The sequence below is a fragment of the Leucoraja erinacea genome, chromosome 28 (assembly GCF_028641065.1).
Source record: "Leucoraja erinacea ecotype New England chromosome 28, Leri_hhj_1, whole genome shotgun sequence".
Taxonomy (NCBI): domain Eukaryota; kingdom Metazoa; phylum Chordata; class Chondrichthyes; order Rajiformes; family Rajidae; genus Leucoraja; species Leucoraja erinaceus.
The window spans coordinates 15,187,149-15,200,330 of record NC_073404.1 but is presented as its reverse complement, the minus strand read 5'-3'; the positions used below and the strand labels follow the sequence as shown (position 1 = coordinate 15,200,330).

At 44.6% G+C, this 13,182-nt stretch overlaps 1 protein-coding gene across 1 annotated transcript in view; it reads right to left on the bottom strand.

Annotated features, from left to right (window-relative positions):
- Positions 1–13,182, bottom strand: part of LOC129710681 (protein spinster homolog 1-like) — a 64,961-nt gene that overhangs the window by 38,947 nt on the left and 12,832 nt on the right. The window contains exons 2-3 of the mRNA XM_055657846.1: positions 3,760–3,825; positions 1,313–1,449 (exon numbers count right to left, since the gene is read on the bottom strand). Coding sequence (XP_055513821.1) covers positions 1,313–1,449; positions 3,760–3,825 — 203 coding nt within the window. The remainder of the gene's footprint in view (positions 1–1,312; positions 1,450–3,759; positions 3,826–13,182) is intronic.

The window sequence follows — 13,182 nt, the reverse complement described above, 5'->3', positions numbered from 1 at the left end:
ATACAGTTGGCATGGTTAATTAATTTGCAGATAACATCAAAGTCGGCAGTGTAATGGACAGTGAAGAAATGTATGTAAGACTACAATAGGATTTAGATGAACTGAGGAATTGGGCCAAGATTGAATTTAACAGCAGTGTTGCTGTTTGGAAAGTTATACCAGGTCATGACTTACACAATAAACTGTAGCATGTTGTGGAATAGAGAGACCAAGGGATGCAGATACACAGTTCACTGACAGGTAGATAGAGTGGTGAGGCCACAAAGCAGTCTTAGTTTAATATTGGTTTTAGAGACATAGCATGGAAACGGGTCCTTCGGCCCACCGAGTCCATGCCGACCATCGATCACCCATTCAAACTAGGTCTATGTTATCCCACTTTCTCATCCACTCCCTACAGATTAGGGGCAATTTACGGAGACCAATTAACCTACAAATCCACACATCTTTTGGATGTAGGGGGAAGCCGGGACACCTAGAGGAAACCCATGAGCCTCAGGGATAACATGCAAACTCCACACAGACAGCACTCAAGGTCAGGATAGATCCCGGGTCTCCGTTGCTGTGAGGCAGCAGCTCTACCAGTTGTGCCACTGTGCCACCTAGTCTTGCTTCAACTGCACACTACATTGATGAGTGTATTAGAAACGTAGAAATATAGAAAATAGGTGCAGGAGTAGGCCACTCAGCCCTTCGAGCCTGCACCGCCATTCAATATGATCATGGCTGATCATCCAACTCAGTATCCCGTACCTGCCTTCTCTCCATACCCCCTGATCCCTTTAGCCACAAGGGCCACATCTAACTCCCTCTTAAATATAGCCAATGAACTGGCCTCAACTACATTGTGGCAGAGAATTCCAAAGATTCACCACTCTCTGTGTGAAAAATGTTTTTCTCATCTCGGTCCTAAAAGATTTCCCCCTTATCCTTAAACTGTGACCCCTTGTTCTGGACTTCCCCAACATCGGGAACAATCTTCCTGCATCTAGCCTGTCCAACCCCTACTATTAGAAGTATTGTTCTCAGTTCTGGTCACCCAACTATAGGAAGGATTTCACTGATCTGGAAAGGGTGCAGAAAAGATTTGGGAAGATGTTACTGAGACTGGAAGGCTTAAATCAGGAGAGGTTGAATATGCTGGGCACCATCACTGGTATAATAAACAGTCTGCCCAGTAGTTGATGCCAACCTACCCGCAGCAAAGGAGCACAAGCATGTAACAATACAGAAGAGCTGGGCAACAAGCAGATCATTCTTCAGCCCCAACTTTGACAAAAACAAATTATGAAATAAAAATAAATCAACCTACAGACTTATTAACGAAGGATCCTGCCAGTACCGCACTGCTCCATATGATTATTCCGATGCCCATGAGGATCTTCCTGTTGTATCGATCACCCAGGTAACCAAAGAGTGGGGCCGACACCGTGTAGCTGCAGGTAAGGACTGAACAAAACAGGCAAGTCAGTGATAGAATCGGGCCAGGTTTCAATTCAGTAGTGAGCTGCCTACATGCTCCGAGGATAGAGAACCGTTTGCTGGAAACTCCTGCAGGAAAGTCCTACATGACGACAGGGAACTTCCATGGCTCACCACAGCGAGGGGAGGGGAGGGGACGCACAGAAGTAACCCAGCCCATGACAACAGATGAAAAAATATCTTCAAATGACTGCCAAGCCACACCTTCTGGGTGACCAAAGCTGTTGTGAACGTTTCTGACCTCCCAAAACTATGAATAAGATACATTTTGATTTTAGCAATAGTAATACAAATATAAATTCTTAGACATTTACTCAAACAATTAATAAAATCTGAAAATATTAAAACCTCAATCCTTGCTGACTGTCCCCTTCATTGAAATCTAATCTGACGTGATTCTTCGCGAAGATTCCCCTGTGTTAGTGCAACTTTGCATCACCAGGTGGCCCAGGGAGTCTTGCTTCAGAGTGCAACTCTCTGTCTCCCTGACAAATGCCCATGAACACAATGGGGCTTCCCACATTTGCACAGGTCCATTAGAAGGCCAAGCTTGCTGACAATTACCCAGCAAAACACCAGCCGCGAGCTCTTTCCCCCCAAACCCAGCTCAATGCACCTGGGCAGCGGTAGAGTAATTTCAGATGAGCAGAACGAACAACTCCAGCCCCGCTGATCTTTGCACAGGAACTCTGCAGATCTAATAGCTCAGTTCTAACACTCCCAACTCCAAGTAGGTGCAGGTTCAAATCCCGTTGCAGACACATGACATCAGAATCCAATCTCCGGAAGGCCTTCGCTGTCGGAGGTGTCTTCATTTCAAAGAAATATTAAATGGTAGAAAAGCCGACAAGTTTTCTTTCAATCAAATCTATGAAATATTTCAGAGCTATCAATCCATCAATCCATTCCGTGTCTGGGCGGGGTGAGATTTCCCGTGTTGTCAAATTAAGCCACGGGCTCAACTCCTGGTGGTGCCCTTCCGTCAAACCCTTTAAGTTTCAGCTTTGCAACCATAAATGTTTTACTTTTATTTCATCAGCGGCTCGACTGGATGTTTACAGACATCCACGGTTGTGCAATACAAATGGAGATCTTTCTTTCACTCCTTTCATTAGAGTAAGGCCCCTTTTATCACAACAAACAGCTGCCCCCAGTGGAACAATCCAGCGGCCTCACTTCCTGAAGAGAGGACATTGAGAAGCTGCTGCAATAAGGCAGGGAAGGAGGATGCTGGAAAAAAAGGTTAAGCTGAGAGGATTGGAAAGGATAATAAAGTGTCACTGAATCATTGAATGTACCCCGAGGAGAAGAGGCCTTGCATGGAGGCATTGGGGAAACCATTACAAAGAGAATTGACAAGCTTAGATACAAGAGAGAAGAGCCAGAAGGACATTGATATTAATTATTTTTTCAGGATCTAGGGGTTGCTAGAACGCCTAACATTTATTATCCATGGTTAAAGGCAGCCATATTGAAGTTGTGGTGCAGGTACTCCCACAATGCAGTTGGTTAGCAGGTTCGGTGATTTATACCCATGGACAAGTCCCAAAGTGGAATGTTCTGTTCTGGATGGTTTTGAGCTTCATGCTGTTGGAGCTGCAGGCATATGGAGAGTATTCCATCATGTTCTGGATTTACAGACAATGGAATGGCTTTGAGACGTCAATGTCGGTCCTTTGCCACAGGATATCCAGCCACTAACTTGCTGTTGTAACCAGAGTATTTATGCTACTGGCCCAGTCAAGTGTCTGGTCTTTCGTGACCCTCATCATGTTGATAGGGAAGAACTTAATGATCATAATTCCATTGAACGTCAAAGGTAGATAGTTATGCCCCTGTCCCACTTAGGAAACCTGAACGGAAACCTCTGGAGACTTTGCGCCCCACCCAAGGTTTCCGTGCGGTTCCCGGAGGTTGCAGGTGGTTGCCGGAGGTTGCAGGTAGTGGAAGCAGGTAGGGAGACTGACAAAAACCTCCGGGAACCTCCGGGAACCGCACGGAAACCTTGGGTGGGGTGCAAAGTCTCCAGAGGTTTAATTTCAGGTTTCCTAAGTGGGACCAGGGCATTAGCCTCTATCTTGCTGGAGAGGACCATTGCATCGCACCTGTGGCACAAAGCTTGCACCACTTATCTGCCCATGTCTAAGCGCTGCCCAGGTCCTGCCACCTGCCGTTTTCTGAGGAACTGAACATTATGCAATCATCGGTTATGTTTCATCTTACAGTCAACTCAGGATAGGGTGAAGTACCAGTGGGATCAGACAGTGTCTCACTTACCTGTTTGCAATAAACCAGCTAATCCGTCATCTATGTCGAAGTAAACCTGAACCTCCTTCAGTATACCTGCAAGAGGACAGCACAAATAATGTGACTCAGCAGTGCAAAGGTGGATATTCATATATCAAAGGTCAGTGAAAGTCATCTGCTTATCTTCTACAATGACGTATCACCCTTATTTCCCTCTGGACACCACCCCACAGTACATTTTGCGATTACTCTGCTTTTTAAAATTCTAAGAAGCTCAAAAACTGTTCCCAAAGATCTCTTGATTTTCATCTCAACTCAGCCCAAACGTTGAAGTCTCATCCATGTCTTTATCATCTCCAGACTCAGTAAGGAGTAACTTGGATTTCAGTAATAAATGGGAACTTGCAGCACATCAGCTTGATGACCTATATCTCTCCTGACTTTTCCATCACAGTCAGTTTGAACCTTTGGAAATACTGAAGAATTGATTCAAAATATGTCTTTTCAAACTGCAAGTATTCTTGAGCACCCACTATCTTTATATTTTCGAGATACAGCTTGGAAACAGGCCCGTCGGTCCACCATGCCGACCATCGATCATCGACCGTCCTTCCGTCAATCTCTCCGGCAGAGAATTCCAGGTACTCACCACTCTCTGGGTGCAAAAGGTCCCCTCAGATACCCTCCAAATCTTTTACCCCTTTGCCAAAATGTATGTCCTCCAGTTTTATGGATAAGGGGATATGATTCCTCAGTTTACCCTATCCATGCACGTAATTATCTTATATTCAGGCACTCCCCGATTTACATAATAGGTGATTTACATAAACTCGCAATTACACAAAGAATTCTTTAAGCCCACTGCTTTATTTCTGAGTCCTGCATCTCGGTGGTCTCAGTAACAGTGCACTTGTACCGCCGCATGGGGCCGTTACCGCAAGCCACTCAGCTTGTGGATGCATATGGTTCTCGTGGATGCTCCCACATGGTCTCCATGTCGGAGCATCCACGTAGTCTCCCACTGGTACTACACAGTAGGAATAGTAAATCCACGCGTTCTCGGTAGCACTTCTGGTTCCGACTTATGCAACATAGAGGTCTTTAAAATGATGAGAGGGATAGACAGAGTTGATGTGGACAAGCTTTTCCCTTTGAGAATAGGGAAGATTCAAACAAGAGGACATGACTTCAGAATTAAGGGACAGAAGTTTAGGGGTAATATGAGGGGGAACTTCTTTACGCAGAGAGTGGTGGCGGTGTGGAATGAGCTCTCAGTGGAAGTGGTGGAGGCAGGTTCATTGGTATCATTTAAAAATAAATTGGATAGGCATATGGATGAGAAGGGAATGGAGGGTTATGGTATGAGTGCAGGCAGGTGGGACTAAGGGGGGAAAAAAATTTTGTTCGGCATGGACTTGTAGGGCCGAGATGGCCTGTTTCCGTGCTGTAATTGTTATATGGTTATATGGTTATATGGTTAACATCTGACTTAAGCATGGGTCTACAGAATGTAACCTTTACGCAAGTCGGGGAGCGTCTGGACCTCAATCATGCCCCGACTTAACCTCCTTTGCTCCAGAGACTCTCCAGCCAGTCCTCATAACTAAAACATTTCACCCTAGACAACGTCCTGTTGGATTTCCTCTGCACCCTCTCCAGAACAACTACATCCTTCCTATAGCATAGTCATTAGGGTTGCCTGCAGGGCAACAGCTGTGGTCTGCCCAATGTGTTGTAAAGTTCCAGGAAACCCAGGCCAAATCTTTAGACTTTCGAGATACAGCATGCAAACAGGGCCTTCGACCCACTGAGTCCACGCCGACCAGTCATCACCCCGTACACTAACACAATCCTACACACTAGGAACAATTTTACACAATTTCACATTTTTACCAAAGCTAATTAACCTACAAACTGTACGTCTTTGTAGAGTGGGAGGAAACCGGGGCACCCAGAGAAAACCCACGAGGTCACAGGGAGAATGTACAAACTCCGTACAGAAATCACCCGTAGTCAGGATTGAATCCTGGTCTCTGGCGCTGGTGCTGTAAGGCAGCAACTACACTGCTGTCCCAATGTGCCGTCCCTGATTACCTCAGCTGGAATATAACCTCCCTACTCTTGTTTTTAAATTTACAATTATTGAAGGACAGTATCCCACCTGTGGGAGGAAACCAGTGCTCCAGTTTCCTATCACAGTCCCAAAGGCATGTGGGTTTGTAAGTCAATTGGCAAAAAGACCAGGGTTGATGAAGGGGAAAGTGGCATCAGAAAATTCCTCTTCGCTTCCCTGGCAGAACAAAACTAAATAAGATCAAAACTATCCAAGACAAAGAATGACGTGGTATTTAAACTGCTCACATCCCCATTAAAACATACAAAACAAGTGTTCACACAAGAGTATACTGTACTAATTATTCCTTTTCTCGAATTGTTGTGCTCGGAGCCAATCCAGCTCATGCCAATCTTCAAGCAGTTCTCCTGCCGTGGAGCTTTCCCACTGTGAGACAGTGAGACACTCCATGGCTATAGCTGGGGGGTGACACGGTGGCGTGGCTGTAGAGTTGGTGTCTTACAGCGCCAGAAACGCGGTGTTTGATCCCAACTATGGGTGCTGTCTGTACGGAGTTTGTACGTTCTCTCTGTGACTGGGTGCTCCGGTTTCCTCCCACATTCCAAACGCATGCACGTTTGTAGCATGCACATGCACATGCACATGCACACGTGTGACATCCCACATTCCAAACACATGCATGATTGGCCCCCTGTTAATTGTCCCTCGTGTGCAGGATAGTGCTTGTGTATGCGGTGATCGCTGGTCGGCGCGGACTCGGTGGGCCAAAGTGCCCGTTTCCGAGCTGTATCTCTAAAATCTAAAAAAAAAAGCTTAATAACTGGGGCATACTTGGAGCTGATACCTTACATGCCTGAAGGCTTTCAGCAGAAACACTGCAGAGGTGGTGATGCAAAGTTTGCAGAAGACCACTCAACACTGATACAAAGCTTGCTTGCAGACTGATACACTGCCTTGTCTTCCTTCCAATGTTATCACATTTTAATCTCAGTAAAAACACGGTGACATAGCCCTTCCTAGAACCATTATTTAGGTCAACCAGCTCTTGGTTTTTGCAGCTTCTCAGCAATCTCTAAAGACAGGGGCCTTGGGACCAAACTCAGCATCAGAGAAGGACAACTATCCCGGGAGTTCACAAGATGTAACTGAGAAAGATTAGGCAGAGACAAATAAAAACACAACGGCTTAATCCAGGTGGTGTTATCTCTGGAGAGAGTCAATTAGAGCCGTTAGTTGATGCAGTAAACAAGTATCCTAGAGCCCCCCATGTAATTGAGAAAGCAATTTCTATCAGTTACCAATTAATTTTAGTCAGCAGATGCCAGCAGCCTGTGGTACATTGTGCATAAAGCAGAGCGGAGGTCGACAAAGCACTCTGTAGTCCTAACAATGTAGATGTTGAGGGGGAAAAAATATTTAAAATGTGCTATTCAGGTCCAGCTCATTTGTGTTCATAGGGATATCCTGTCAGTTTTCACTGGAGGGAATAAGCAAGGGATTAAAATGAGAAAGTGCTAGAAACCCTTAACAGATCAGATAGCATCTAATGAAACACGAGCTCAGTTTCACTCTTTGCTGTTACTGAGTATTTTGAGGATTTTTTTAATTCAGATTTCCAGCACTGTTGCAGTAACCTTGAACGGTTTGAGTTTAGTTTGCTGTCACGTGTACTAAGGTACAGTGAAAAGCTTTTGTTGTGTGCTAACCAGTCAGCAGAAAAACAATACATGATTACAATCGAACCATTCACCATGTATAGATACATGATAAAGGCTGTGGCGTGAATAATGTTTAGTGCAAGATAAAGCCCGTAAAGTCCTGATCAAAGATAGTCCAAGGGTCTCCAATGAAACATAGAAAATAGGTGCAGGAGGAGGAGGCCATTCAGCCCTTCGAGCCAGCACCGACATTCATTGTGATTATGGCTGATCGTCCCCTTTCAATAACCTGTGCCTGCCTTCTCCCCATATCCCTTGATCTACTAGCCCCTAGAGCTCTATCTAACTCTCTCTTAAATCCATCCAGTGATTTGGCCTCCACTGCCCTCTGTGGCAGGGAATTCCATCAATTCACAGGTAGATCGTAGTTCAGTACTGCTCTCTAGTTGTGGTAGGATGATTCAGTTGCCTGATAAGCTGGGAAGAAATTCCCTGAATCTGGAGGTGTGGGTTTACACACCTTTATACCTTTTGCCTGATGGGAGAATGGAGAAGAGGGAGTGGCCAGAGTGTGACATCCTTGTTTATGCTGTTGGCCTTACCGAGGCAGCGTGTAGTGTGGATGGAGTGAATGGAATGGAAGTTGGTGTGTGATGGTCTTGGCTGTGTCCACAAATCTCTGCAATTTCTTGCTGTCTTGGATGGAGCCTTTCCCGATGCATCCCGATAAAATGCTTTCTATGGCACATCTGTAGAAGCTGGTGAGAGTTGTTGGGGACATGCCGAACTTCCTAGGCCTTCTAAGGAAGTAGAAGCCCCCCCCCCCCCCCCCCCCTTAATTGAGGTGCCAGTCTCTACTTGTCAATAGAAAAATAAGTGAGGATAAAGGGAACTTTCTGGGTTTGTAAGGTTGTCATTCGTGGGGTACTGCAAGGATTGGTACTGGGGGCTCAACAATTCACACTACACCAAAGACTTAAATTAAAAAAAAATAATGATAATAATAAATACTTTATTGATCCCCTCAGGGGAATTCAGATGTCCAGAAGCCCCCAACCAACAAACCCACACATTCAAAACGAACGCAGACAGAAAAGACATAAAATATAATGTGGAAACTACCTGAGAGCAATAAATACGTAAAAAGACCAATAATATACATTAAAACAATTTAAAAAATGCAAGAATGCATCCCCCTACAGCCTATAAAATCTAATGGCTGCAGGGGTGAAGGATCTCCTGAACCGCTCCGTTCTACAGGGCAGGGAGAGGAGCCGGTTGTTGTTCCGAGTGCTCTTTTGACTCTCCAGAATTACATGGAGGGGGTGCCCAGAGTCGTCACCTTGTGCCTCATATGCCTCTCAAGCACATCCATCCCAGAGTCTACTCTCCCCTCCAGCACTGAGCTAGCTCGTTTAACCAGTTTGTCCAGCTTCTTGTTTTTTGCACAAATGCTGTTGCCCGAGCAGACAACAGCGTAGAAAATAACACTTGCAACCACAGTGTTGTAAAACATGTGCAGCACATCATTACGCACATTGAAGGATTTGAGCCCCCTTCTGAGGAAAAAGAGTCTTCTCTGGCCTTTTTTTGTGGAAAGTGTCAGAGTTCACAGACCAGTCCAGTTTGTTATCCAGGTGCACTCCAAGGTATTTATATGTCTGCACCACCTCAATGTCAGCCCCTGCAGCGTTGACCGGCTGAAGGGGGAGCTTGGACCTGCCAAAGTCAACCACCATCTCTTTAGTCTTAGCTGTGTTCAGGATGAGACTTGGCTGATTTGCTTCAAATGTAATATGTGCAAGTGTGTTGTTAAAGTAAAACTAACTGGGAGTGGGATCAGTGATAAGAATATAAACAAAATGAATGAGTGGGTAAGATGTGGCCGGTGGAGGATCACATGGGAAAATAGTTCACTCTGGTATGATTCACAAATGCTGAGAAATTTCAAACGGTGAGATGGGGAAATATTCAAATGATTCTGTGTGTCGGCTCAGGCAGCATCAGCAGAGGGACTGGACAGGATGTTGCGGGTTTGGTTGATTGGCAGGCGGGTGGAGTAAATGACAAAGACGAGAGGTGAAAAGGAGGTAAAAGTGGTGTCAGATAACGAAAGAAGAGAAGTGAAATGTAAAGCAGAGGGCGGGATATGGGTGGAAGAGGACTGAGGGGAGGGGAAAGTGGAGGGGATAAAGGGACTTGGTGATGAAGATGAGCCTTTGGAAGAGGAGCAGAGTGACTGAGGGTGGGAAAATGTGTGCACCCTAGGGTAATGGGGGAGCGGGGTGGTGAGCAGAGGGGGAAAGAGAGGGGGCATTGGCAATGATATAAATTGGAGATTTCAATGTTCATACCGTTATGTTATAAGGCAGTTACCCAAGCATCGTCTGTCCATTCCCTTCACAGGCTTCCTGACCTGCTCAGTTCCCACCCCTGCAGTTTGCTCTTTGCTGAAGATTTCAACATTTGCAGTTTTTTGTGTCTGCATATGCACTGAATATGTACTATATGTGAAGCAGCTAATTATGAAGATAAATTATCTGTTGCTGGAGGATTTCAGTACAGGAGTAAGGATGTCTTGCTACAATTATCAAGTGCCTTGGTGAGACCATCTTAGACTTGGTCTTCTTACTTAAAAGTGAGGGAATATTGGGAAGATTTTGCTTGATTGGTTCATTGGATACTAGTCTGTCATGAACTGGGAGTTAATGGGGAATGAATCAATCCTCCTTCAGAAGAATGAGAGTTGACAAGAGTCACATAACACAAAACTGGCCCATCGGCCCACTACGTCAATGGCAACCATCAGGCACCCATTTTACGTCAATGCATTCTACTCTCCCCACATTGCCATTGACTCCTACCAGATAGTAGCACCCACAACTCACTAGGGGGCACTTTACTGTGGTCAATTAACCTACCAACCAATACATCTTTGATACTGAAACGTACAAGGTTTTTAGAGAACTCCATGAAGTTAGAAATAGGGAAAATATCTCATTTGATAACGAATCTAGAACTAGGGATCTCTCTTTCAGAATAAGAGGTAGGCCATTTAGGACTGAAATGTGTAGAAATCTCTTCAGAAGGGGATCAATTTTTGTCATTCTCTGCTTTGGAAATCTGGAGGCTTTGTCATTGTTTATAAACAGAGATTTTTTTGATGACGTGAAACCAAGTGGGAATTTGACTTGTGATGAGAATGGAAAAAAATGAGCTCAGTGAGTGGCGGCAACAGGCAAACAGAGAATAATGTTGAGGAGAAAATGCCCATTTTGGGATTTTAAAGAAATGCCATTGATGATCTGCGATTCGGAGAAATTTCTTCAGCGAATGGTGACTTTTCTAGTTCTCAATCACAAGGACTGCGGAGACGGATCCATTGTTTAGGGAAAAGCCTAGATATAGTGGATGTTCTGAGGATGCTTCCTGTAGTGGGAGAGTCTAGAACCAGAGGCCACAGCCTCAGAATAAAAGGACGCACCTTTAGTATGGAGATGAGGAGGAATTTCTTTAGCCTGAGAGTGGTGAATCTGTTGAATTCATTGCCACAGACGGCTGTGGAGGCCAAGACATTGGGCATTTTTAAAGTGGAGATTGATAAATTCTTGATTTGTAAGGGCATCAAACGTTATTGGGAGAAGCCAGGAGAATGGGGTTGTGAGGGAAGAATAGATCAGCCATGATCGAATGGCAGAGTAGACTCAATGGGCTGAATGGCCTAATTTTCCCCCTTTGTCTTATGATCTTGTGGCCTTAGGATCGAGGGACATGGAGAAAGAGCAGGAGTAAAGTGATTGAGATCAATTAGCCATAATCTTCTTGAAGGACAAAATGAGTTTGAGGATCTGAATGGTGTACTTCAGCCCTTATATCTTGTGTCTTTTAAAACAAGTGACTGAACTTAAAAGTAATGCATTTGATGTCAAGCTCTTAGACAGATCTTGATAACATGAAAAGTACAACCACAACAGCCACACAAGACCTGCTCTATTTTTGCATCCTTGACAGGAAGCACATACCAGCGGTTCAAAGTCAATTCTGCCCTCTTTTGTCAGTACATTTTAAAGCATGAGACACACATAATGAAGCATGAGTATGCAGTTCATTCTTTAGTTTCCAATATGTGCTCCTGGATTCTGGGCTTCACTCCTGGAACGTAAATTCAGAATCTCATTTACAATCATGCTTACTTGGTCTCCAGCTACCTCATTATATCTCATTATATTTACTGATTTCCTGAATTATCTATTTTTTCCATAGAAAATAAAACTTAGACGTCCCTGAGAAACTTTGCGTGTTCTCGGCAGACTGAATTTCCAGGTCTTAGCTTGTTGCTCCACATAACATCTGACTTCCTTTAAACTTCCGTAGTGAGGGTTCAGTCTCAAAGGATTCTACTTCTGATGGGCACTTTCACCTGCTGGGAACATAGACCAGAGACTCGATACACACTCTGTGTTGTTTTCAACCATTTTAAAGCATTGCATATAAATCCTTCCAGTTGTACAAACACTCCCCGACATACGCAATAGGCAACTTGCGTAAGCTTGCGCTTACGTAAACAATTCTGTACTCAGTCCCAAATGCAATCAAGGCAATTTGCCATTTCCACAACACTGTACATCACTCAATCACTCAAGTTGACACTAGAAACAAGTCGGTAATGGCGGCAGTGCTTACCCTGAAGGCCACGTGCCGCAGTGCGTGCCTCGGATGCAGCTGGACACCACAGAGACAGTTAATACTCTTGGTGAGCGCAGACACAGGGCCGGTGATTCCGACTTAAGTAAAATCTGACTTAAGTAAAATAGGCAGTCTCAAATAAAGATCTCCATACACTTGCATGTTCCTGCATGGTGCCTGTTATAGGGCCCTGCAAAAGCATGTTCAAGTTCAAGTTCAAGTGAGTTTATTGTCATGTGTCTTTAGTTTCTGGAGTAATTCCTGAGGACTGGAGGGTAGCTAATGTAACCCCACTTTTTTAAAAAGGGAGGGAGAGAAAACGGGGAATTACAGACCAGTTAGTCTAACATCGGTGGTGGGGAAAATTCTGGAGTCAGTTATTAAAGATGGGATAGCAGCACATTTGGAAAGTGGTGAATTCATTGAACAAAGTCAGCATGGATTTATGAAAGGTAAATCATGACTGACGAATCTTATAGAATTTTTCGAGGATGTAACTAGTAGAGTGGATAAGGAAGAACCAGTGGATGTGTTATATCTGGACTTTCAGAAGGCTTTCGACAAGGTCCCACACAAGAGATTAGTATACAAACTTAAAGCACACGGTATTGGGGGTTCAGTATTGATGTGGATAGAGAACTGGCTGGCAGACAGGAAATAAAGAGTAGCTTGTACAAGCTAGAATTTAGAAGATTGAGGGGGGATCTTAAAGAAACTTACAAAATTCTTAAGGGGTTGGACAGGCTAGATGCAGGAAGATTATTCCCGATGTTGGGGAAGTCCAGAACTATGGGTCACAGTTTAAGGATAAGAGGGAAGCCTTTTAGGACCGAGATGGGAAAATCATTTTTTACACAGAGAGTGGTGAATCTGTGGAATTCTCTGTCACAGAAGGTAGTTGAGGCCAGTTCATGGGCTATATTTAAGAGGGAGTTAGATGTGGCCCTTGTGGCTAAAGGGATCAGGGGGTATGGAGAGAAGACAGGGATGGGATACTGAGTTGGGTGATCAGCCATGATCACATCAATGGCGGTG